General features: G+C 36.0%; 1 protein-coding gene across 1 annotated transcript; it reads right to left on the reverse strand.

Moving 5' to 3' along the window:
* Positions 1-3,761: 3,761 nt before the first annotated feature.
* On the reverse strand, positions 3,762-13,029 carry LOC131874257 (uncharacterized). Its single transcript, XM_059217544.1, has 2 exons — positions 12,613-13,029; positions 3,762-4,223 (listed from the first exon to the last, which is right to left on the reverse strand). The coding sequence occupies exons 1-2, from the start codon at positions 13,027-13,029 to the stop codon at positions 3,762-3,764; spliced, it is 879 nt and encodes a 292-aa protein (XP_059073527.1).
* Positions 13,030-25,456: the final 12,427 nt, after the last annotated feature.

A 25,456-nucleotide genomic window follows, 5' to 3' on the forward strand; every position in this document is an offset into this window, starting at 1 on the left:
AATCATGGTATGCTCACAACATTAGTTGAGAGGTTTCATTCAGAGCATAACACATTCCATTTTCCAGCTGGGGAGATGACGATCACTCCTAAGGATGTATATAGGATTCTCTGTATCCCTTTTGCTAGAGGGAAGATTGATTATGATGCAGTGCATCTTCCTAGGTTACTAACTATTAGACAGGTTTTTAGGGATCCTGATAATCTGACATGTTCTATTAGCTGGGACGTGATGATGACTAGGTACAATGAGGACTTTCCACTAGCTTGCATCTTGGCAAGTTTTATCAACTGCTTTCTGATGTCGGACAGGGGATAGCAGGGGTTTTTGTGTGGATGGGGTAGGATGTTGGATAGACTTATTGAGCACCCCCAGAGATTAGGATGGGGTTAGTGTATTATGGCACACATGTATCACGAGATGCATGAGATCGTCTACTGGGAGGGGAAGAGCATGGCTACAGGAGTTTTGATTTTATAGGTATGAGCTTGGGAGCATCTCCCAGTTTGCAAGCTGATTGTCGATGAGGGCAGGGATCCTATTCAGGCCATTATTTATAGATATTTAGGTAATGTTACTCAGCCCCATCTGGGCAAGATAGATTATTGGAGACGGTAGCTGGAGAACTTGATAGCCATCATATGGAGACTGTATAGGGGTCTGGATCCTTGGGATCATTGGAGAGTTGTACACAAAGACCTCTTCATTACACAGCCTCTCATAGGAAGATCACAGACAGTTGTTGAGCAGTTTGTTGCTACTTGAGTGATGAGGCAGTATGGTAGACCTTAGGGGATCTCATGAGAGTTTACTGCATATGTGCGTTATGCAGATGAGGAGAGGCAAGGATGGGGGCCTAGGCTATCATATGCCTTAGGCATTCAAAAGTTGACTCAGTTATAGCAACTCAGATGGGACTATATGGATGATGTTACAAATGTGAGGGTATTGCCCTAATACAGGGATTGGTTTTAGCAACATCCATTCCCAAGATTTACAGATCCAGTGGAGTAGACACCTCACATAGAGGAGGTTGAGGATGATGCCTCTGTGCAGGGACAGGGACAGAGAGCCGAGACTCTAAGGTGGGTAGGTGGCGATCCTAGTGCTATTAGCAGCAGGTACCAACTAGTGGTAGGCAACAACAGAGAGGAGAGGGTGGATCCCTAGGGATTTGTTGGCGTTAGAATGAGTGGAGCTAGGGTACCTAAGGGTGGAGGTGAGGAGGAGTGAGTAGCTCCAAGACAAGTCAGCTAGAGGCAGGAGGAGCAGGGTGGAGCCAGAGGTGGAGATGGAGGTAGAGATCCTATGAGAGATGAGGGAGCCGACATAGCGCGGTCGATGAGAGCACGCTTAGCGAGTTTATAGTCACAAATAATAGTGGCACAGACATAGATGGCAGAGCGAGATCAACAACTAGTAGAGCTTAGAGTAGAGAGATCATTAGGTCTTAGAGATGAGAGCAGAGAGGAGGGCAAAGATAGATGCTTTGCGGAGGGAGGTACTTCATCAGACTAGTCGGACAGCCTAGTACATTGCGGCTTACAACGTAGCAGTTCTAGTAGCGTAGCAGGTTGTACCTTATTCTCAGTATATGGCTCGATCTGAGGGAGCTCAGGCACCTCGTCAAGATCAAGGCCAGAAGGCTCCACCTCCTCCACTAGGCAATGAGGGAGAGGCCGAGAGCTAGATATTATTTTTGTAGCTCTGAGATTTTTTGTAGACACACCCATTTTTTGTAGCCCTTACGATTCTTGCTCTGATGGGAGTTTGTACATGTCAATTGACATTATTTGTACCTAAGATACTAATGATTATATATATATGAGATCTGATTGGACTTCATAGTACTTGTTTCGATCGATTATGAGATGTCTTCTATATGCTTTATTCATATGTATGCATATTTTTTATTTTTTTGTAGTATGGATGTATGTAAATGCAATTGAATATGAATGTTTGTTTTTGTTGCTTTTCATATGCAAATAAATGATGAGAATGAGTAATGAGTAATATAAATTTTTTATATTTTCCTTTTTTTCTATGCAATAAGATGAATGTGATTGAGTGATAATGAAATGAATGAATCTATATAAGATTCTTATGTATGCAGCTAACATCTCAATACATAAGTACTCTATCGGAGAAATGATGAAAAAGAGATCACTTAGCTAAGAAATGATGATGCATCCAACTCTCATTTAGAAGATAAAGAGATTATTACCATACCGAAATCACTCTAAATTCACAGAATACATAATGAAATGCAAAATGAGATGCAAAATGAGATGTAACCTAAACCTAGTCACTGGATTTAAAATGCTTAAGTTTCATCATTGAGCATAACAAACATAGTAGGCAAATTGGAGTTCCTTTCTTTTCATGTGCAATATTAAGTTTCATCATGGTGGGTGCCAAAAATGTGTGTGTGAAAAAGTGAAATAAGGTCTGTAGATGCAGGCACAACACTTCAATTAAGTCATTACATGTATGGTTAGTAAATCAATAATCAATAAATAATAAACCATAACAAAGTGACTAATTGCCTTCCAAAAGATGCGAGTATAAGATTGCTGTCAGATCTTTATAAGCAATACAAGTGATTAGACTACACCAAGACAAAGGATTTAATATATATAAGCATGATATTAAACTATATGGATGCAAGATGGATGAATAATTCAAGCAATAGTGATTCAAGCAATATGGATTCAAGCAATAATGAATAAACTAAATATGCAAAAACTAAACTAAGATGCAATAATCTCAAAAAAATAAAGCACAATATCTCCAATGACTCTAGAGCAAAATCAGTATAATAATAATCTCCAAGGTGTTTCTCAAGTATCTCCGGGGTGACTTGAATGAGAGCTGATGGCTGAATTTATAGAAATTCACAAGAGAGAACAAGAAAAAGCACAATTTAGAATTAATTGAAATAATTGAGAAATCAGGTTCAGTTAACCTTGAGATAGATTCCAATTATAGTTTAATTGAAATGCATTCAAATAAGAAGTTCAAGTTGCATTAGAAATAAGAATTAATTAATTCCATGCATTTGTGATAAAAATAGATAATTCTTTGATTTATTCAAGAAAAGAGTCTTTTCAATGCAACTGAACTTATTTTTCTCAAAAGCTTGGAGTTCCAATTTTAGAGAAAGCAATTAAATTCCTTTTAATTTCTTTTCTGGTTTCAAATTCTCAATTTAGAAAAAGAAATAATATCTCAAGTTTGATTTCTCTCAATTCAATTCTTTTATTTTATTTTCAATTTAACACTTGCTTTGTGATTAATTCCTCTTTTGTAATAAGTTAATTCCTTTTTTTGCATGATTAAATGGCAAATTTATTAATTAATTAAATATGCTAGGATATTTAATAAATTAAATAGGATAATTGATCAAAATGATTTTCTTGGAATGATTTAATTAATTAAATAAATATTTAATTAATATTGAGTAATTCACTTGCCATGTGACATTTGATGATTAATGAATTAATAATGTGCTCAAGATTGATTTAATTACCTTTGGTTAGGACCTTGGTGATGTTGTCGAGATTAGGTGCCCATGGTTTAGGTGACCATTTTTAGGGTATTACAGTCACATTAGTAGGTCTGTAATCCATAGTGGAAGTGTTAGGCGGAGTGTGAGATTCTGCAGTTGGTTTTTTCTCATCTTTGGATTCCTTAACCACTTCTTCTATCTTGTTTCCATCATTGGCCTTTCCTTTATTTACTATTTTTTCCTTATGCTCACTCTATTTTTCAACTTTGTTTTCATCTTTACTATCTACCTTACTAACTATCGGTTCAGCTACACTTTGTTCATGTCCCTTTTCTGCTACTGCTTCTTCTTGTGCTTCTGCCATTATTTCAGTATTAAGTTGCGTATCATTAGGGATGGTTTCTGGTTTCTTAACTTCAATCATTTCCTTAGTATTCTGCTGAGAATCAACAATATTTATCGATGACGTAGAGATCTCAATATTTGTAGCTTCAACTCTCTTTACCTCTGTAGTTTCCTTATCCAACACAATGTTCAAGTCCTGAGTGTCCACATTCATGGTAAAAAGAATAGTTGACTCTAGATTAATGCCATCTCTTGTCATTTCCTTTGCCTTCTCTTCCAGTTGACTATCAATTTGAGCCAGTGGAGGAAGGTTATCCTTGACCATTATATTGGGGACACTACCAACTTTTGCTTTACCCTTATCAACCTTCTGATAAACTTTAGCAACAGATTTATCTATTTTCTATCTATCCTTCTCTTATTTCTTCTCTCTTTCCATAAAAAATATATCCCTTATCCGTTGTCTCATCTGCAATTTCCTTAACTTTGTTTGCCATAAGGCTAACCTACCGGTGACCACTCACAAAAACTATTTTGTTTGCCTCTGATATTAAATCATCAATTTCCTGCTTAGAATTAACAGGATGCACAACAAGTAGAGCTTCTACCTTTAATTTCTTGTCTAACTACATTACAAACATTCTCTTAGCCTTTAACCTTAAGTATAAATCATTTGGCAAATCATCTACAACCTCAATATGAATTTTTCTTGTAGATATCAATATATAAAATAATACTTTCTTCTATAGCATCCTTATCTAAATCCTTACAAGAATGATAAAGTTTATTCACATTACTAAGGTTACCTTCTTGGATGATTTCATTGATCAACTCTTCTGGTGTATGAGTATCTGGTGCCTTAGGTTCAGATTTATTCTTTGGAGTCACTTTCTTCCTCGGACCACTGGGCTTTCTTATAGCCTGTTGTTTCTTTCTCTATGTCCTTGACTTCTTGGGAGATGGAGCAGGTGTCGGTGAGGGTTTTCTTTTCTTCCTATCCACTCTCTTGAATTTAGTTGCCCTGTCACTATCAAAATCAGATGAAGTAGCAACAGGGGAAATGTGAGCTACTTTCTGCTCTGATTGACTTAAATTCACACTAGCAGCAATAACACCAAGATTCATCAATCCTTCTATAACATCCTTTACCATCTTAGAAGAATCTTTCATAAATTTATCTCTTTTCTTCTTCTACTTCATCATAGCAACATCACTTTCAATGATTTCAGCATTACCAAATATTTCCTCTGTTGGTTCCGGTGGAGCATCTAGGAGTATTTTAGCATATGAATCTAATATGTGAGAATCCACCTCATATCCCATTTCAGTAATCCAGACAGTTCTAGGTCTAACTGCATCCATCCAAATTTCATCTCTTTTCACTACAAAGCATACAAGTTTATTATATTTATCCACAATGCTTTGGGGAATCCTTTCCCTTTGTCTCATTTTAGCTTGGAAATTCTTAAAGTAGTCTTTAACTAGCTTATCACCATCAGATCCCATACCAATGATTGCCTCTTTTATCTATTTTCCAACTAAAGTATCATAGGCAAAATCCTTATGTCCTATACCAAGGATCTCTTTTGAAAAATAAAGCATTAAACATACTATCAGAATTCCAAATTTGAAGGTTCCTTTCTTATCACCTTTGATTTTGTGCAAATTCTCTAAGAGTTCATCCTTTAACCATTCACAAATATCAATCTTTGCATTGTTCAATATCATCTCATGTGCACTATGAATGCATGAACTAGATACAAAATTCAACCTATGTGTATGACCAACTTTATATTTAATGACCATGCTAGCAAATTTAACATTTTTATCCTTTATATCATTGACCCTAAGTGACTGGTTGTCAAATGTAGCTCTAGTTAATCTCATAACCTCTTTGTTGGGGATTTTCTTCTTCTTGTCAGGTCTAGAACCAATGGAGGGTAAACCAGTAACAACCTTGATAGCTTCCTTCATAATCTTAAATACTGAGTCCAACCACATAAATTCACCATGAAGCCTGCTAAGGACATAGTGAATGACTTCATCTGAGAATTCTGACATATGGAGGATATCAATGAAACCTAAATCCTCAACTACCTTGTGTTCTGGTTTCACTACCCCATTCTTGTCAGTGATTATATTCATGTACATGTTCATCAAATCTTCAGACCCTAAACTTTCTATGTAACAATGTATGTATGCCCTAGGGTCTTTAGCAAACGCGACTCCCTTCGGGATTCTAGTAAATGCACGAATAAAGTCATCTAGTTTTTCTATCTTAGGAATGATCTTCAAAATGGATCTAGGTTGTTTTATATTCTCCACAATGGTAGGGTTTGCTACGAATTCGGCAACAGAAGATGAAGATGCCATTACGAAAGATAAATACCTTTTAACTATGAAATCCTTGAATTCTCTAAAAGACCTTTGTTGCTTCGCCTTTAGAATGCCTTTTCTCAATTTTGCTCTCTTTGAATACTTGGATGCTTGGTGAATTGAAATGATAAGTCACCAAACCTTTATAACCAAAAATTAACTTACAACTGCAATAAATGCTTTGTCGGTGAAGTGAAAATTCCACATATCTACTGGTAGATAAGAAATATAACTTCTTACCACCAACCAAGGGTAAATGCATGATTTTCAATTTGTTTCCTTACCCCTAAGGATTATTTCTTAGTTAGATGAAGAATCTCCTACCGATGCAGGATTACCCTGTTCTATCGGTGCAAAGACAGATTCATCACTCCTCTGATCTCTCTTCCTAATCCATTATTTAGAAAATTCTTTCTTTATTTCAGTCACCTTTTCTTTGCCTTTGTTATTTGATCCTTTATTGTTCGCTGGTACAGTCTTACTTCTACAAAATTTTGCAATATGCCCAATCTTGTTACATGCATAACAAGTTACATTGTTTCTCTGAATAGCCTTTCCTTAACCTTGACCGATTTGAGTTTTGCATTGATTAGATAAATGTCCAAATCTACCATAAACATAGCACTTCACATTCATTCTGCAATTGTCTGAGTTATGACCATTTTTATTGCATTTGGAACATTGACTGGTGGGTAAGTTTGTATTCTGATTATTCCTATATGTGCTTTGATTTTCTCTATGACCAAATTTGTTGCAATTAAAACATTTCCCATTGAATTTATAAGCATTAGGTTGCCTTACCGGTTTGTTGTGATCATGATTGTTTGCAGTCCTAGAACTTTCTCCATGTTCAAATCCAAGTCCAACTGTTTCTCCATCAGGTTTCTGACTTTTCAGCATATCATCAAGATTATCTAAACTTTTCTTGAATTTATCTTTGTATTCATTTGTAATGACCAACTCACTTTCCAAAGTGATAACTTGTCTCAAAAGTTCCTCTTTGTCATGTTGCATATGAATCAAATCAGTTTTAAGCATATCATTTTCATAACTAAGCCTTTGAGACTCATCTGATCTTTTATTAAGTCTTCTGGCCAAATCTTCTTCATTCCTCTTTCTATCTTCAATATCTTTGCGTAGTCTCATGGTTAAATCTTGCATCTCATTCTTCATGTTATTGTTCTCTTGTCTCAATTTCTCTGCAATATCTCTGAGAGTTTCATTTTCTTCATCATCTTGATTTTGCAATTGCACATGTAATTCTTTTCTCTTATTCTTTGCTATAACCAGGTTATCTTGAAGTGATTTGATGAATTCCTAAGCAGTTTTGATTTCATCTTCCAGTTTGATGTTCTTCAACTTTTCTGCATCAAAATCTTCAAGAGCTCCTTCCAACTGTTGTCTCAAAATTTCCATCGGTACTGGTTTCAGAATCTTCCTCAAGTTGTTAGGCTTTTGCAAATGGAGTACTAGGCTCTGATACCAATTGTTAGATATTTGATCAGTCCCAAAGACACTGAGATGGGGGGGTGAATCAATGTCTAACTAGTAAAAAAAATATTTAAACTTGTTTGCAACTTTATAACCCAAATTAATATACTGGTAAGCAAGTAATAATGTTATAAAGAGAAACAAAAGTATAACCATCAATGCATGCCATAACACAAATATTTGTGGTGAGGAAACCCGGGTGCGGAAAAAACTCGGTGGGATTTGTGACCCACAATATTTACTCACTGGCCAATATGAATAAATATTACTTATACAATAGGGGCCTGCACATGCAAGAAGGCCAACAACCTAGAGCTTACTGCTCAACAACAAAAATGGAGTCCCACTGACTACAAAATTGGATAATTAAATCTAATGACAATGTACTACTCAAAATAGCATCTGCAATGCTGGATTCAGTACTGGTTTAAGCTTTGTCTGATACCTTTGCCATAAACCTTGCTTCACTCTACTCTGCTTTTATTTGCTCATAAAATAATTACATCATAATGCATATACAATTATTCTCTCTCATATACTACTTGCATTCATAACCTAATTATATTTTTTTCACTTACAAAATGACCTACAAGATCTCATACATATATGAGTCTTTACAATACATCATGTTGGCTATACAATATAATTACAATACAAAACAATATAATTTCCATGTCAGCTAGGAGTGTCGGTAGTGACTGCTATTGGTATAGACTGGATGTCGGTAAATAACCTTGTAGTGCATGCTGGTGTCGGTAGATGATGTATGTTGCCGGTGTAACCTGTGAACCATGTTACTAGTTAGTTGCCATCAATGACAACATCAACTATTCTCATCTAAGTGTATAATTCCAATAGTGGTCATGTGAAACATAATGAACACAACAGGGGCCTTCATGAAAATGTTAGATAATCTTTTCACATTATATGACTAGAGTTTCATGATAGATATGCTTACACAATGCAAAACATAACATGCACGAAGTATGATGGTAGCAGAAACACACAAAATGGATTCGTTGAAAATAAAATAAAACTTTGAAGTTGATACTATTAGCATACATAAAAATCCACAACATTCCCCAAGGATCCTCTAGGCTTGTGCCATTATGGAGTAGTGTAAAACCTAATTTTATAACAATTGGCAAGAGCCCCTTTTGTGTTGAAATTTGGACTTCTTGTAACTATGTATAAAATCCAGTAAAGCACGATACTTGCAAATGTTGCAATCGCAAAGCGTAAATATCCAGAGTAGGCATGCAAATTGTTTAATATAGCCTCAAAGAAATGTGGTCTCACAAATATCACACAAAATTGATTTGGTGAAAATAATTTAGAATTTCCAAATAAATGTGATAGAAAAACTTGGGTTGAGGCCATCAAATCATAAAATATAAAGGATAAATATCAGATATCATAGTTGATAATGCCCTAGTAAAACCATTATGTGAAGTGCGATAAAATTTAAAATGAGTAGATTGTTATCAATATTTTGGATGGTGCTGAAATATTCTTGATATCCCTAAAGTTTCTGCAATCTTTCTAATGTTCTAAGTCTGCAAATCAATGGCTTCTAAGGGTTTTGGGCTTAATAATTTAAATCATAAAATAAACCTTTATGTCTCTTGTCCTAAGAAAGGTCTTTTAAATAGTTCCCTTTTTGCCACTTAGCTAGAAGGGTCTTTATGTCATTGAAAGGGGCCATTTAAGTCATGGACGTAGGTGGGTTTTATTTTTTCCAAAATTGGAGTGCTTTATTTTTCCCTAAGTCCTAAGTATGATTTGTTTTAACATATGCATCGGGTTCTTAAAAGTCGGGCAGGTCTGATTTGATCCAACGATGGTCGTGATACCGCAAAGGGAAGTTGCACGTTGAATACCCATTGTGACTCAATGACAAGCCGCCAGTGGCGGAGCCAGTCAGAGATCCAGCGGTGGTGGTTAAGTGGTGGCGGTTAAGCGATGGAGGGATATTAAAGTTTGAGGGGTAAGGATTTGATCCTATGGTTGTCACTAGACCGCGATGGGAAGATGCAAGTCCTTTTACCCTTCACAGATCAGCGACTAATGGGTGGGCTCGGCTAGTGTGAGCGGATAAGGTGTTTTAAACTATTGTCAGATCCAAGAGAAATCAACGGTGGTCATGAGACCATGATGGGAAGATGCGAGCCTTTTACCCATCGCGACTCAACGACAAAAGGCAAGCGGATGAAGTATGTGGGACCTCTTTGAAAGCTTAAGTGGTTAAAGGGTGTGTTAAATCTGCATGATCTAACAGTTGTCGCTAGACTGTGATGGAGAGTTGCGAGGCTTTTACTCTTTGCGGATCAATGACTGAAGGGAAAAGCATACTGAAGAAACCCTTTTGGTCCATTGGAGCAGAAAATTTAAAATTCAAATAAATTAATGGCTTCATTGATGAGAATTAATGTTGATGTGCCTTCGAGGTTGCTTCATAAAACTTTGTTTTAAGATTTTAATTGTAAAAGACATTCACGAAGGTTAGCAGAGACAAAGTGTGTAGCTTCTGTGAGTTCTCAGGTGACAAGGATGTTGTTCTGCGACTATTATTTTCAATTTCTGCTTGTGTACCCAGATTATGAAGAACTATGACCCTATCATCAGGATTATAAGGAATATAAGTGGAGCCCCCCTGATTGAAATTACAACCGATGAGGTTAGAAAGGTATTCCGGCTAAATGAATCCTTAAATTATTTAGAGCCTATTGATTTTGAAATGTTGAAGAAGGTCTATGATGCTCAAAAGGACCATCTTAGAAGTGGACCCATGAGGGAATTCTTTGCAAAGATATGAGGACTAACATTGGTAGGGTCTAGTACAGTTGAACCTTTCCCCATGAATTTCTTCACTTTGAGGGCTAAAAAAGTATATTGGTCTTTGTGTCAGATTTTTGGAGAAGATGCAAAAAATGCTATGCCTACTCACTACATGCTCATGATGGCACAAATTATTTATCCATCTATAGCAGTAACTTATGACTTTGCACCCTATCTTGCAAATGTCATCCATGAGGGTTTGATTGGGATCAATAATGCCAAAGTGGATGTTAGGATTAATGATAGTCCCAAAGATACTAAGAGGGGGGGGGGGGGGGTTAATCAGTATCTAACCAGTTAACATAATATTAAACCTTATTAAGTATTTTGTATTCCAAAGAAGTGTACCAGTAAATAAGAATTAATGCAGTAAACAGGAACAATAAAGACCACATAGAAAACACACCATAACACAAGATGTTTAACAAGGAAACTTGGTGTGGGAAAAACATCGATGAGATTTGTGACCCTCAATATTCACTCACTGGCCAATGAATAAATATTACTTACAATGAGGGGCCTACACATATAGGAAGGTCAACTACCTAGAGCTCACTGCTCAATCTACAAAATAGAAATCTCACTAACTTACAAAATGGATTATAAGAATCTAATACAACGTACTGCTTCAAATCAGCTTCAACTATGCCAGGTTCAGTACCGGTTTAAGCTCATACTATAACCATAAACCTTATACAAATTCTGCCTTATGCATTCACATATATCTTCCTTATTATTCGCTCATTCCTATTTCATCTCATGTCTCAAAATGGTTTACAAGATCTCATACATATATGAGTCTATTACAATATGCCATATCGGCTTTACAAAAGATAATTACAATTAAATACAATAAATAAAAGTTTATTCCTGTCGGCTGGGGTGGCGGTATGCATTGTTGCTGCTGTCGGTGAAGTGTCTGTCGGTGCCAGTGCTTGCCGGTGGTTTACCAGATGAATGCCATAAGGTTTCCTGAAGGTTACCAGTAGGTTTCCATCAATGACAACACCATCATTTCTCATTAGAGTGTAGAATGCCAACAATCTCCCCCTTTGGCATTGATGGCAACACTCAAGAGAAAAATCCAAAAACTGTTCCAAAAAGTGAAGTCCAAAAATTTACCAAAAAGATGTGCTCCCCCTGAGTAAATGATCTCTTTTGAATAGCCATTTTTCTCTATCCACTACTCCCCCTTTGACATCAATGACAAAGGTTGTCAAAAATTGTCAAACGAGTACAAAATTTCACCTTAAGGTTTGTAACTGGTTGGTTACAATCTGAAATATATTAGCCAAAACCAAATTTAAACTCTGCATGAATCTGTTGCTATCATTCATGGTTGCCTTAGTTCACTGGATTGTGTCAGTGAGATTATGCATATGCTCTTCCGGTGATCTTTCTCCTTGAATTAATGTCTTAGAGATCTCATTTCTCAAAGAGATAAGATTATCCAATTTAGGACTAAGTTTATACTTAAGCTCTCTGGCATTTCCCTTGATCCTTGCTTTTTCTTTCTCAAATTTCTCCAACTTTTCTTTAAATCCTACTATTTCTTTCTCAATAACTGATATAGGTTCGGATGAACCAATGATGTTATCAGCTATATCATCAATTTCCTTTTGTACTCTACTTATTTCTTTTTCAATGTCCTGAGTCAACAGATGTGGCTTGCATGTTTCTCTGTACAGTTCCTTATAATCCAAAATTGTTGTATTTAGTGCCAGTAAAAGTGTGTTAATATGTTCAGTGCACTTCTTTATTGTCTCCTCAAAGAATTTTTCTTTTTCTTTTTCCATTTTCTCTTTGAATGTGTCCTTATTTAGTTTATCAACTGTTATTACATTTCCAGCAATAAATTTAGACAATGTGTCTAATTGTCCTAAAGAATCCTTTACATCATCTACATTACATTTTGGTGCAATCATCTTAAGAATAGGTATTGTATCATCAATTTCCTTGTAGGCCAATGCATTACAGTTAGTTATCTTCTTAATAGAGTCCAGAAGTACCTCTATCACATTGGTAGGTCTGAATTCAGATGTCTGACCAACTACCTTTATTATTTTAGTGCTTCCAGTATTAGTAACCAATTTGCTTGTATCAACCTCCGGTGGATTAGTCTGAGTTTCCATTTTAGCTATTAATGGTTTGGGTTTCTCAGTGATTACCAGTTTCACTGTCTCAGTATGTACCTGTGCCTCTGTCGGTTTCTCTATTGGTTTCTCTATGTTATCAGTTGTCAGTATCTCTGTCTCTATCTCTGTAGGTTTCTCAGTGCTAGCATCTATACTACCAATATTCATTCCACTGTCCAAAGGTTTCTCTATATGCTCTGTTTTCTCTGTTTGTATTTTAACCTCAACATTTTCTGTCAATTTCTCAACATTGTTTCCACTGCTAGCAATATCAATATGTACCTCTGTGTTGTCCTTGTCCAAAACAATGTTCACTTCTTGAGTATCAACATTCATGGTGAATAGAATTTCTGATTCAGGGTTAATGTCATCATGTATTATGTCCACATTTTCAGTAGTCGGTGTATCATCAGTATGTACCGGTGTAGTATCCAAGGGTGGTGGTCAGTTGTCAGTTATTTTGATGCTTGGTATTCCACCAATTTTACCTTTCCCTTTGTCCTTGTCCTTATGATAAACTTTGAATGTTTTCTTAGGTCGGTTTAATTCTTCCTGTTTTTCTTTTTTTACAAAAAATCTCTCATTTATCAACCATTTCCTCTGCAATTTCATTAACTCTACCAGCCATTAAGCTTACTTGTCGATGACCGCTAGCAAAAATTGATTTGTTAGCTTCACAAATTAATTCATCAATATCCTCTTTAGAGTTAATTGGATGTACAACTAGAAGTTTTTCAACCTTAAGTTTCTTGTCCAAATCCATTACTACAATCCTCTTTGCATCTAACCTTCTATATAGATCATTTGGTAAGTCATCTACTACTTCAATTAACACTTTCTTGTATATGTCCAGATGTAGAATAATACTATTTTCAACACTTTCCTTTTCTGAATCAGTGAATGTGTTATACAACTTGCTCACATTTGCCAAGTTACTGTCATCAGTGATTTCATTCAGTAAATTATCCAAAGGTGGTATAACCTGTTTTTGTTTCTTCTTGGGTGTTAACTTCTTTGTCAGTTGTCTTACCACTTGTTGCTTCTTTCTCAGATTTCTTGTTTTCTTGGGTGGAGGAGAGGGTATCGGTGAAGGTTTTCTCTTCCTATCAACTCTCTTAAATTCAACAGGTATCTCACTGTCAGATGATGTACCAATCAGTGAGATATGTGCCTCCGGTTGCAATCCTTCCAGTTCACTTTCCTTTATTCCAATAAGGTTCATAACATTTTCTTTTATTTCCTTTACCTATTTTGATGCACTCGTTATGTACTTTTCTCTTTTCTTTCTTCGTTTCATTGTTTGTACATCACTCTCAATTGTTTCTTCACTACCAAAAATGTTTTTTGTTGGTTCTCTAGGTGCTTCTAATAGGGCTTTAGCATAAGTCTCAATAATATTCACATCAGCCTCATACCCCATTTCAGTTACCCATACAGTTCTAGGAAGAACTGCTTCCATCCATATTTCATCTTTCTTAATCACAAAATAGATTTCCTTATCATATTTATCTACTATAATCTGTGGTAGTCTCTCTCTTATTTTCATTTTGGCTTGGAAAGTTTTGAAATATTCAGTTATATTTTCTTCCCTGGCAGTACCCATGCCGGTGAAAGCTTCTTGCAATTGTTTGCCTACCGATATGTCATATCCAAAATCTTTCTGTCCAAAACCAAGAATTTGTTTTGAGAAATACAACATAAGGCATACCAAAAGATTACCAAAATGAAATGTCACTTTCTTTTCACCTTTTATCTTTTTCAAGTTATCTACTAGTTCATCATTCAGCCATTCACACACATCTATTTTTGCATTATTATTTACCATATCATAAGCATTTTTAACGCAGAGACTAGAAACAAAATTAAGTCAGTTTGCATGTGTAGTCTTGTAACCTAAAATCATACTTATGAATATCACATTAATATCCTTGATGTCATTTACTCTCAGAGATCTACTATTAGATGTTGCTCTGGTTAAGGTCATGACTATGTTGTTAGGTACCTTCTTTGTCTTGTCTAGTCTGCTACTGGTTGAGGGTAAACCTGTCACTGCCCTAATTGCTTGCCGGGTGAATTTGCAAACTAAATCTAACCAAATAAATTCTCCATGTGCCCTACTTAGGACAATTCTCACTATTTCCTTTATAAATTCAAGGATGTTCAAGATTTCCACAAAAGCTAAAGTCTCAATAATCTTGTGTTCGGGTTTGACATTTCTATTTTCATTACAAATTATTTTTTTAAACATCTTTAACACTTCCTTAGAAATTAATTCTTCAATATTGTAGTGAATATAAATCCTAGGGTCTTCAACATAAGCTACACCTTTAGGAATTTTTGAAAATGCTCCTATGGAATCATCTTGCTTAGCCATCTCAGGAATAATTTTGAAAACGGGCCTAGGGCGTTTTACAATTTCCACAATAGTAGGGCTTGTAATAAATTCAAGAGTAGAAGAGGAAGCCATTTGAAAAATACCTTAAGCTGCCTGATAATGTTTGAGTTCTTGAAATAAATCGCTTCACTTCTTCGCCTTGAATGCCTTCGCTCATCGTGCTCTCTGCTAGTTTGAATGCTCGGTGAATTGTAAAAGAGGGAAAACCAATGATTTATAATGAAATTTATTTCAACAACCAAAATAAATACTCGTTGGTTAAGTGAAAACTTAACACATCTGCTGGCAAAGAAGAAATCTATCTTCTCACCATCAACTAAGGGTAATATGCATGATGTTCAACTTGATGCAATACCCCCAAAGGGTTACTTCTCAGTTGGATGAATAATTTCCTACCAGTGGAGTAATACTCTATTCTACCGGTGAAGAAATAGTCTCTTCAACATTCTGATCTATCTTTCTAATCTATTGTTTTGAAAATTCTTGCTTTACCTCATCAACCTTTTCTTTTCCTTTCAAGCTGGGTCCTTTATTATTTGTCGGTGAAGTCTTACTTCTACAAAATTTTGCCATATGTCCAATTTTGTTACAAGCATAACAAGTCACATTATTCTTCTGAATAGCCTTTCCATATCCTATGCCAGTTTGTGTTCTGCATTGATTAGATAAGTACCCAAATCTTCCACAAACATAACATCTTACACTCATTCTGCAGTTTTCTGAATTATGACCAACTTTGTTGCATTTGGAACATTGACCGGTGGGTGCATTAATGTTCTAATTGTTTCTAGATCTACACTAATTTTCTCTATGACCATACTTGTTAGAGTTAAAGCATTTCCCATTAAATTTGTAAGAATTAGGTTGTCTTACCGGTTTACTGTGATCATGATTGTTTGCAGTACTGGAACTTTCACCAACTTCAAATCCAAGTCCACTAGTATCTCCATTAGGTTTCTAAATTTTCAGCATATCATCAAGTTCTTCTAAACTTTTCTTGAATTTCTCTTTATGTTGATTTGCAGTAGCCAACTCATTTTCCAGAATTCCCATTTGTCTCATAAGTTTAGTTTAATCATGTTGCATGTGAATCAGATATGTCTTCAACGTATCATTTTCATGACTGAGTCTTAGATTTTCATTTCCAACATCATTGAGTCTCCTAGTCAATTCATCTTCATTCTTCTTCCTATCTTCAATGTCTTTACAAAATCTAATAGTCATATCTTGCATTTCATTCCTGATAGTCATGTTTTCTTGCCTCAATTTGTTCACAAGCTCATTAAGAGTTTCCTTTTCATCATTGTCATTCTGCATCTTCTCATGAAGTTCTTTTCTTTTCTTTCTAGCAATAGTAAGATTCTCCTGAATTCCTTGAATGAATTCTTGTGAAATCCTCAGATCATCTTCAAGTTTGATATTCTTCAACTTCTCTGAATCATAGTCTACAAGAGCTCCTTCCAATTGATTTCTTAAGTTCTCCATCTGTACCAGTATCAGAATCTTCCTCAAGCTATTAGGCTTTTGAAAATAGAGGACCAGGCTCTAATACCAATTGTTAGGATTAATATAGTCCCAAAGATACTGAGAGGGGGGGTGAATCAATATCTAATCGGTTAACAAAATATTTAACCTTATTAAGTATTTTTCATTCCAAAGTAGTGTACCAGTAAATAAGAATTAATGCAGTAAATAGGAACAATAAAGACCACATAGAAAACACACCATAACACAAGATGTTTAACAAGGAAACCTGGTGTGGGAAAAACCTCAGTGGGATTTGTGACCCACAATATTCACTCACCAGCCAATGAATAAATATTACTTACAATGAGGGGCCTACACATGCAGGAAGGCCAACTGCCTAGAGCTCACTGCTCAATCTACAAAATAGAAGTCTCACTGACTTATTAAATGGATTATGAGAATCCAATACAATGTATTTCTTCAAATCAACATCAACTATGCCAGGTTCAGTACCAGTTTAAGCTCATACTATAACCATAAACCTTATACAAAATCTTCCTTATGCATTCACATATATCTTCCTTATTATTCGCTCATTCCTATTTCATCTCATGTCTCAAAATGATTTACAAGATCTCATACATATATGAGTCTATTACAATATGCCATGTCAGCTTTACAAAAGATATTTATAATTAAGTACAATAAACAAAAGTTTATTCATGTCGGCTGGGGTGTTGGTATGCATTGTTGCCGCTGTCGGTGAAGTGTCTATCAGTGTCGGTGCCTGTTGGTGGTTTACCAAATGAATGCCACAAGGTTGCCAATAGGTTTCCATCAATGACAACATCATCATTTCTCATTAGAGTGTAGAATGCCAATAGTGGATAGACCTTTTGGCTGGTAATCTATGTTAATGCACATGTTTTTGTTCAAGGGTGCAGAATATTTTGCAAAGGATATGGACCTATTAAGAGTAAAAGATGGTGAAGACATGCCCATACAATTATGGAGTGCAGATCTATCTTTGGATAGAGAAGATGCTAGTTATTTGAAATTTGATAGATGTTTTGCATCAAAGCTAAGAATTATTTTATGTCAAGAGAACCCTAGAATCCCAAAAGTTCTCCTTGAATTTATCAGACCCAAGGAGTTTGCAGAAGACATTAAAGTTTTGCATAATTGGGGTGATATAATTGTATATCTTGGTTCTACTATTTTTAGGGTATATGGCTTTAGGGGAACCCCCTACTTGATCCCTTATCAGGTCCCCTTGAAAATAGGTATTGCTGAAAGCATAAGGCAGATTGGGGGTCTGCAAGAAGAAGAATTGACAAATAAGGGCAGAGGAACAATTTTTCCAACTATTACCATGGCACACCAATTTGTTATTACTAAAGGGGGTTGGCTGCATTTTGATAAATTATTCAAGCCATATAGATTGCCAATAGCAGTTGCAAGGTTTGCTGATCTAGAGGATTTTTTCAATGATATGTTCAGAAAAAAGGTCAGGTGTGGTGCAAAAGTTCATCAATTTCACTTCCCTAAAGATTTGATAAGGAATGAGTTTAATCTAGCAGAGCAAGAGGCAAGAAAAGAAAAATGGTTGGTATTTAAGAAAACTCTTGACTTTGTCCAATATTTTGATAAAAATTATGATCCATTGAAGAGTTTTAACCCATTTGGGGAGAAGATAAATTTTTTGATAGAGTATTTTGAGGATGCCATGCAAACTTTGAATGAGAAAAAGGATGCAGTAATAAAGGAAGATCCTAAAAAGGCCAATCTCATCTTGACCAAACCCATTTTTGCTAAGATTATTCCCCCTAGAGAGTATGTAATGTACAATAAATTGGGCTATAATGTGGTGATGCCTAGGAGGGATGAACCTTCCACATCAAAGGGAAAAAGGCCAATGGAGGATGCTCCTGATTCCCAAACCTCCCCAAAGAGGCAGAGATTGGAAGAAGAGGCATGACCAAGTGAATATTTGTATTCACCTTCTCAATCCCCATTACATATAGGTGATGAGCAGGCCATTGCTAAGCAACTAAAGCAATTAGGAAGCCTAGGGGAAATTTCCTTTACTTATGGAGAGTTGCAGGAAGGAATGCCAAAGGAGCTAGCAAGTGCTAAGATGGATCTGACTATTGAGGAATTTGCTGGCAGAGAATTGGATCCCATTATAAAACAAGCCAGTGATGAGTTTTTGGCCGATGACAGTTTTGTGAAGTCAGGAGCCTTTTTACAATTTGTTTGGAGAAAGAACATGGATCAGTTCAAGGAAAGATGTGAAAAAAGAAAAATTGAACAATCAAATAAAGATCCATCTTCTATTGAGGTAGAAATAAAGCAAAAAATGCTGAAAGAATTTGAGGTAATTACCCTTGAGGAAGGGAGAAAATTTATTGAAAGTGTTGGAGTGTTAATTCTCCTAGAATGGGATATAGAAGATGTTGTAATTTTTGATGCAGTAAGAAAAGAAACAAAACCCTTAGAGGGGATAGCTTATAGTAATGACCATGTAGCTTTGGTGATGTGGTAATTAAAAGGATAATATAATATAAGAAGGGGAGAATCCTCAAGATCTGATTACTCAAGGGGTATGATAGTAAAGAGAGTCAAAGATACAAGAGTAATTGAAGCTGCTAGCATGACTTTAGAGTCTGCTAAATTTGGAATGGCAGTGGTCAAGGAGGCAAAAGAGAAAGTTGATCTTCAAGTAAAATTAGAAGTAGTTCTCAAGGCCTATAACAATGCAAAGCTTGAGATTGCTTCCAAGGACAACACCATTGTAGAGTTAAAAAGTAAATTGGAAGGATAGAAGCAAAAGGGTGAGTCCTCTCCACTAATGATTGCTTCTTCTCCTGCTAGCCCCTCCCCCTTCTAGTCCTATTATTGAATTTCCTCCTTCCTCTATGACTCCTAGCTTCCAGTCAACAAAAAATGTTCAAGATAAAATTGAAAAATTGAAGCAGACTCAGTCAATATTTGGAAATAAATATGAAGAAAAGGTCAGAGGTACCATTTTGAAATTTGTTGATACTATTGGGGCAGTAATTGTTTATTTAAACATGAAAAGAATAATGACTCTTTTGGATTCTTTGAAGGAGGAAAAGGCTATTTTGGAGCTAGTTTTAGAAAAATGGATTGCCAGAGAGGTGGACTTAGAGTCCATATATTCATCATCTCAGGAAGAAGTAGATGTTGATGATACAATCAAATCTACTTATGAATTAGCAAAAGACTTGTCCAAGTTTGCAAAAGAAAGAGTAAATATTGAAAGAAGGGCAAATCTATTCCGAAAAGATTATGCCAATGAAAAGTCTGAATTGTTTCCTAGAGGCGTCTTAAGTGCAAATAAAATTAAAGACAAGGAAGTGTGTGTTACTACTTATCAAGTTGCCATTAGTTTTATATTCAAAGTCATACTATATGTTCTAGTCGGTTAGCACTACCGAATCATGCAGTCGGTATATACACAGAGAAGTCAGTATGCACAGTCTAGTTGGTTACAGAAGAAAGTAGTTACAGAACACAGTATACACCGAGCTGCCTACCGAGTATCTTTTTGAGACTACCAAGTAGTAAAGATGACACACCGAGTGAAACATGTTACCAGATACATTGAACCTGGACATGCATATGAAAACGTGTTACAAGATCGAGGCACATCTAACCGTTATTACATTGGAAATTGCACCAGAAGATTGTATATGATTACAAGGACAATCTAACCAATGAAATATTTTGTTTAGTTATTCATTCGAGGAATCTTGTTTGTAAGATCAAAGCAATGAATTGGATCACCATTTTAAGAGATCTATTTATACAACATGAGTTAAGAGCAAGGTATGTGCACGTATGAATGAAGGAAGACTGTTACAAAGACACAGAGGTCACCGAGAAGGTTTTCAAAGAACAGTCAAAGAACAGAGTAAATAGAAGGGTTTACCGAGTTACTATATGGGTTACCGAGGTATGCTATATGCAAGGTAATCTTATTCTGAGCACATAGAATCTGCTATAACATTTCAGATGTAAAGTTGCAGATATTTGTAATGATTTTATTGTAATATTGTGAAGATTGAAAGAGAAACCTTTAATAGGGTAAAAGACTCTAATCAAGTCTATAAATTGTAAAGCCTCTAACCAGGTGCAACATTCAGAATAAATGTTGTAAAATCCTTTAGCAAGGTAGATCTAATAGATCTTGTTATTCCTAATAGAGTATGCTATCAGAAATAGCTAAATGTAGCTCTAACTGAGCATTCTTTATTATTGCAGTAGTGAAGTTGTGGGTGCCATCCCCACCACACTTTTTCTCTCTAACCAAGAGTTTCTGCGTAACCAAAATATATGTGTTATGGAGTGAATCATGTATGATTGTTATCTATTTGTTTTAACTTTATTTTATGTTACTGCACTATTCTATTTATGCATAATAGTAAGGTTATTATTCAAGAAAAGTTTTGGAGTACTGATTCACCCCTCCCCTCTTAGTACATTAGCTTTCCATATTGGGCCTAACAATTGGTATCAGAGCTTGAATCTTGGAGAAGGGTTTAACCACCTAAAGAGAAAGATCTTATCAATGGAAGGCTATAAACAATCTCAGAGGATTGTGTATATGCAAGAAGAGCTAGATCATGCAAATCAAGTGATTGCAGACATGTAAAGGCAAATGCAAAAATCTCTGAAAGTAAGAAGAAGATTATCTAATGACTTCCAGGATTCTCAAGAGTTAGTGGAACAAATTAAGACATCATCTAAGAACAATATATCTGAAGAAACTGAAGAAATGATTGGAGCATTGAAAGAAAAGAATAAAGCATTGGCTGATCAACTAAAAGCAATGAAAAGAGAACATGAACATTTCAGCACACAGATAACTGAAAATCTAGATGCATTAAGGACAGCTGAGGATAAAGCAAGAGATCTACAAAGAGAGAAACAACAACTTTAAGTCTTAGTATCTGATAAGAATGATGAAATCATAAGGTTGACTAGGATTCAACAAAATATGATAGATCAACTGAGTTATGCACATCATGAAGCAATTCTGAAGAATGATGAGAATCAAGCATTGAGACTTGAAGTATCAAGGTTGACCGATGAACTTGAAACATAGAAGAAATCCAAAGAAACATTGAAGAAGAGTTATGATGCATCAGAAATGTTGGATGAACAACTGAATACAAGAAGACCCAACAAAGATGAAGGACTCGGTTACAAAGGAAAAGAATCTACCGAGAAAGGAATTCATACTACCGAGAGAGGAGAATCATCAAAGCAAGCTGGAAACAGGAATAAAATCAAAAGGAAGAAACCTATTTGCTACTACTGTGGAAATCAAGGTCATACTGCCAACATATGCCAGATCAGAAAAGGTAAGCAAGCGAATATCACTAAGTCAAATGATTATTGTTACAATTGCAATAAATATGGTCACATATCTAATCAATGTAGGACAAAGTCTGTTAACAACTATCAGAAGGCAAAATTCAAAGGGTTTTGTAAACATTGCAATAGATATGGACATAGTACCGAGAAGTGTTGGCTTAAGCAAAAGAACCACATGTGGCCTACACACCGAGCAAACACTAGAGGTTACCGAGCTCACACAGATCCTTACCGACAATATGCAACAGTACCATGGGATTACAATACAAGGACATGGTGTGAATGTTGTGGAAGATATGGACACATCAGTGCCAACTATTTTATAAGGTTTGGAATGAACAACCGAAGATCATGGAGAAATATTGGTATGGCATGTTTTCATTGTCACAAAGTTGGACATTTAGCTGGAGATTGCAAAGATCAACCTAGAGGAGACACTGAAGAGATAAAAGAAAAATTCAAGATGATTTGGAAAAAGAAGGAAATCATGTTAGATGAAGAAAGCACCTTACCTACCGAGTTAGGTGCACCTATTCCAAATTAATCAGAAAAGGTATGAAGGGACTGCATTCTCTGAAGGTTAAAATCATAACAGTTCCTATTCTAGTATGTACTAAATTCAAAATCTGCATAGTTAAGATGCATTAGTAGGTTTGAAATTCTATCAAAAGTACTTTACAGGAAACCTATCAAGTCGTTGAATACAGGAAGCCTGTCAAGTCGGTAAATGAAGGAAATTTGGTTACTCGGTTAAAACGAAAGAAATGAGAGTAAATCGGTTAAAGGTAAACCGAGTGCATTTAATGTTTTGACCTAACCTGCATGGAGCCCGATAAGGTATTTTGTGTACTTAAAGGTATTTTCGCGGTCATTTTCATTCACCAAGTTTTCAAGAGAGTAGAGCAGAGCGAATCAAGGCAATCAAACTTCATTCAAAGCGAATCCAAGGTATTTACATCAAATCTCATCACACTGTTAAGCTGGTTTTCCTGATCTTGTCAAATTGCTATTATCTACCGAGTGTGAAGCGTCTGTCGTTTGTAAATCGTCGAACCCTAAGGATAGTTTGCTAAGTTTTATCTGAAATTTACAAATGGCACCCAAGATCCAAGATCCCATAGTTGTCAAGAATGTGGAGAAGCCCTCACTGAAATACACTTTGACTCCTAAAGTCGCCTCTGAACCAGATGACAAAACTGCCTTTTCACTCATCCCGGATCGAGTCTTATTAGTCGAAGATGTTATATTCTTCACCAAATGCCGTGTTGAAGAACTCGGTCATGTTGAGATTAGTGACACATGATGAGCTATGTACCGATGGCAAAATGGATAGCAAGTACAAGCATATCAAAATCAAGGGATTAACTGAAGCCCTAGCCTATCCCCGTGTGTTCAAACCCCAGTGGGTTAAGTTTGTTTTAAGCAGAGTTCATGATGATTTTATGTGGCTAGAGGAGCAACCATTAAAAATCACTAAGGAAATCATTCCTGTGATCACCAGGTATCCTATCTATGATCATGCACGAGCACATAAAATGATATCACGGAAGGAGTTAATCAGTTTAACTGGAGTTGAATCTAATTATTGAGGACTGAAACTGAATAATGTCACTGATGCAGAACTTAAGTTTGCAATTAGAGTAATTGGTTACTGTTTCTTCCAATCAGCAAGGGAAAACAGTGTACCCTGTGCAGCAGTTGACTTAGCCTACAAAATAGTGAAAAAGGGAATGAAAGTTGATTTATGTGAAATGCTACTGAAGAACTTGTTTGAGAACCTCAACATAATAAGGAAGCTGAAGAAGAACAACTCAGCAAATACACTGAAGTTTGGTTCACTTCTTGTATGCATGTTTTTTTACTTTGAGAAGTTCTTTCCCTCAGTCGGTAAAGTAGTTTGGGAGCTACACTGACCAATCACCCATCAAATTAATGATTATATCAAGAAATTGGGAGATAATTTCAATGATATTATGGATTACTACTTCAGCAAATTTCAAGAAAAGATGCACAACAGGTACTGGATTCCACCACAGCTAGTTGAGAAATATAAGGATGATATATGTTTTGAGGTAGACACCGATTACTGCTATGTGAATGTTGTAGAACCAAGGACTCAATCTTTGCCACCAATGGGTTACGAGATTGACTATGATATCACACAACAGCAAATTGATGCATATCTCACACTGCCAAGGCATGCTACTAAACTGAGATATGGAACTTATGAAGAAGTTAAGGAAAAAGTGAAAATGAGCATTGTAGTACCTAAAGCTACAAGAAAGGATACAAAGATGATAAAGGTTTTATCTGAGAAATTCAGAGAAGAATCCTCCTCTACACCTGTCAAAGGCACTCTTGCCATTACCGAAGAGGAATCTGAAGCTCAAGAGGCAGCAATAAAATTGAGTACCGAGTTGCCTAAGGGTAAAGTTTTGAAAAGAAAGAAACTGGACACTACAAAGGCCCTACCGACTCCACCAACAAAGAGACCTAACACTAGAGCATCAACTGCATCACCGAGTAAGAAACAAAAGAGTGTTACTGTTCCCAAGGTAACCAAGACCTACAAGAAATCTACTCGAAGACTCATTTTGGCCAAAGAGTCTAGTGATACAGAATCCGATGATGCAAACAAATTTCAGATTGTCAAAAGCAAAAAGGTAAATATTCATAGTGTTGAAAACTTTTGTGCCAATCTTAAAGAATATGGTGGATTTGCAGGATTTAGATATGTCAAGTATGAGACTAGGAATAATGATGAGAAGCGACAAATTGAAGAAGCTGTCATTTGTACACTTCTAAAGTTTCGGCTAGCTCCATTAGAACTAGTAAAGTCACTTCCAAATGAACTTTACTTGCATATTGATAATAGGTGGAAATATGCAATGGACTTAGAGAAACAAATTAGAGAAAGAAGTCTAGTCCATCTATTTCCTGATATGTCTATAGCAGAAACAAAGGAGCATTTGACAACCTACAATTCTAAATTTCTTGTCAAACAAAGAGCCTTAAAATTGATGAATGGGCTATATATTGATGTAGAAAATGAGACAAAAGCCAAATGGCAAGAAATCTTCAAACTAAAGGATGTCGGTGAACAATCTCATGTTGAAATTGTTGATGTCACTAAGCAAGATCCTGATGTCACCAAGCAAGATCCTGATGTCACCGAGCAAGGTCCTGATGCTATCAAGCAAGACCCGGCTGACACTATTCGAATTGATGAAGATGTCATGGATGCAGAAGCATCGGAGTAGGAAATGATAGAAGGCACTACCTATGCAAAACTTGTATCTAGTGAATCTGTGATAGTACAAGTTCAGCCTTATCCACCGGTCAAGCCACCTGTCTCCACCAAAGCACCTAAAGATACAGCATAAGGCACCGAAGGTCACCAGTCTGAAGCAACAGAAGGTACAACTCAAGAAACGACCTCTCAAGCACCATCAAGCACTGAGAATGTAGCAGCTGAGACCCCAGTACCGAGACACCCAG

Source organism: Cryptomeria japonica, chromosome 3 (genome assembly GCF_030272615.1).
Source record: "Cryptomeria japonica chromosome 3, Sugi_1.0, whole genome shotgun sequence".
In the NCBI taxonomy this organism is placed as follows: domain Eukaryota; kingdom Viridiplantae; phylum Streptophyta; class Pinopsida; order Cupressales; family Cupressaceae; genus Cryptomeria; species Cryptomeria japonica.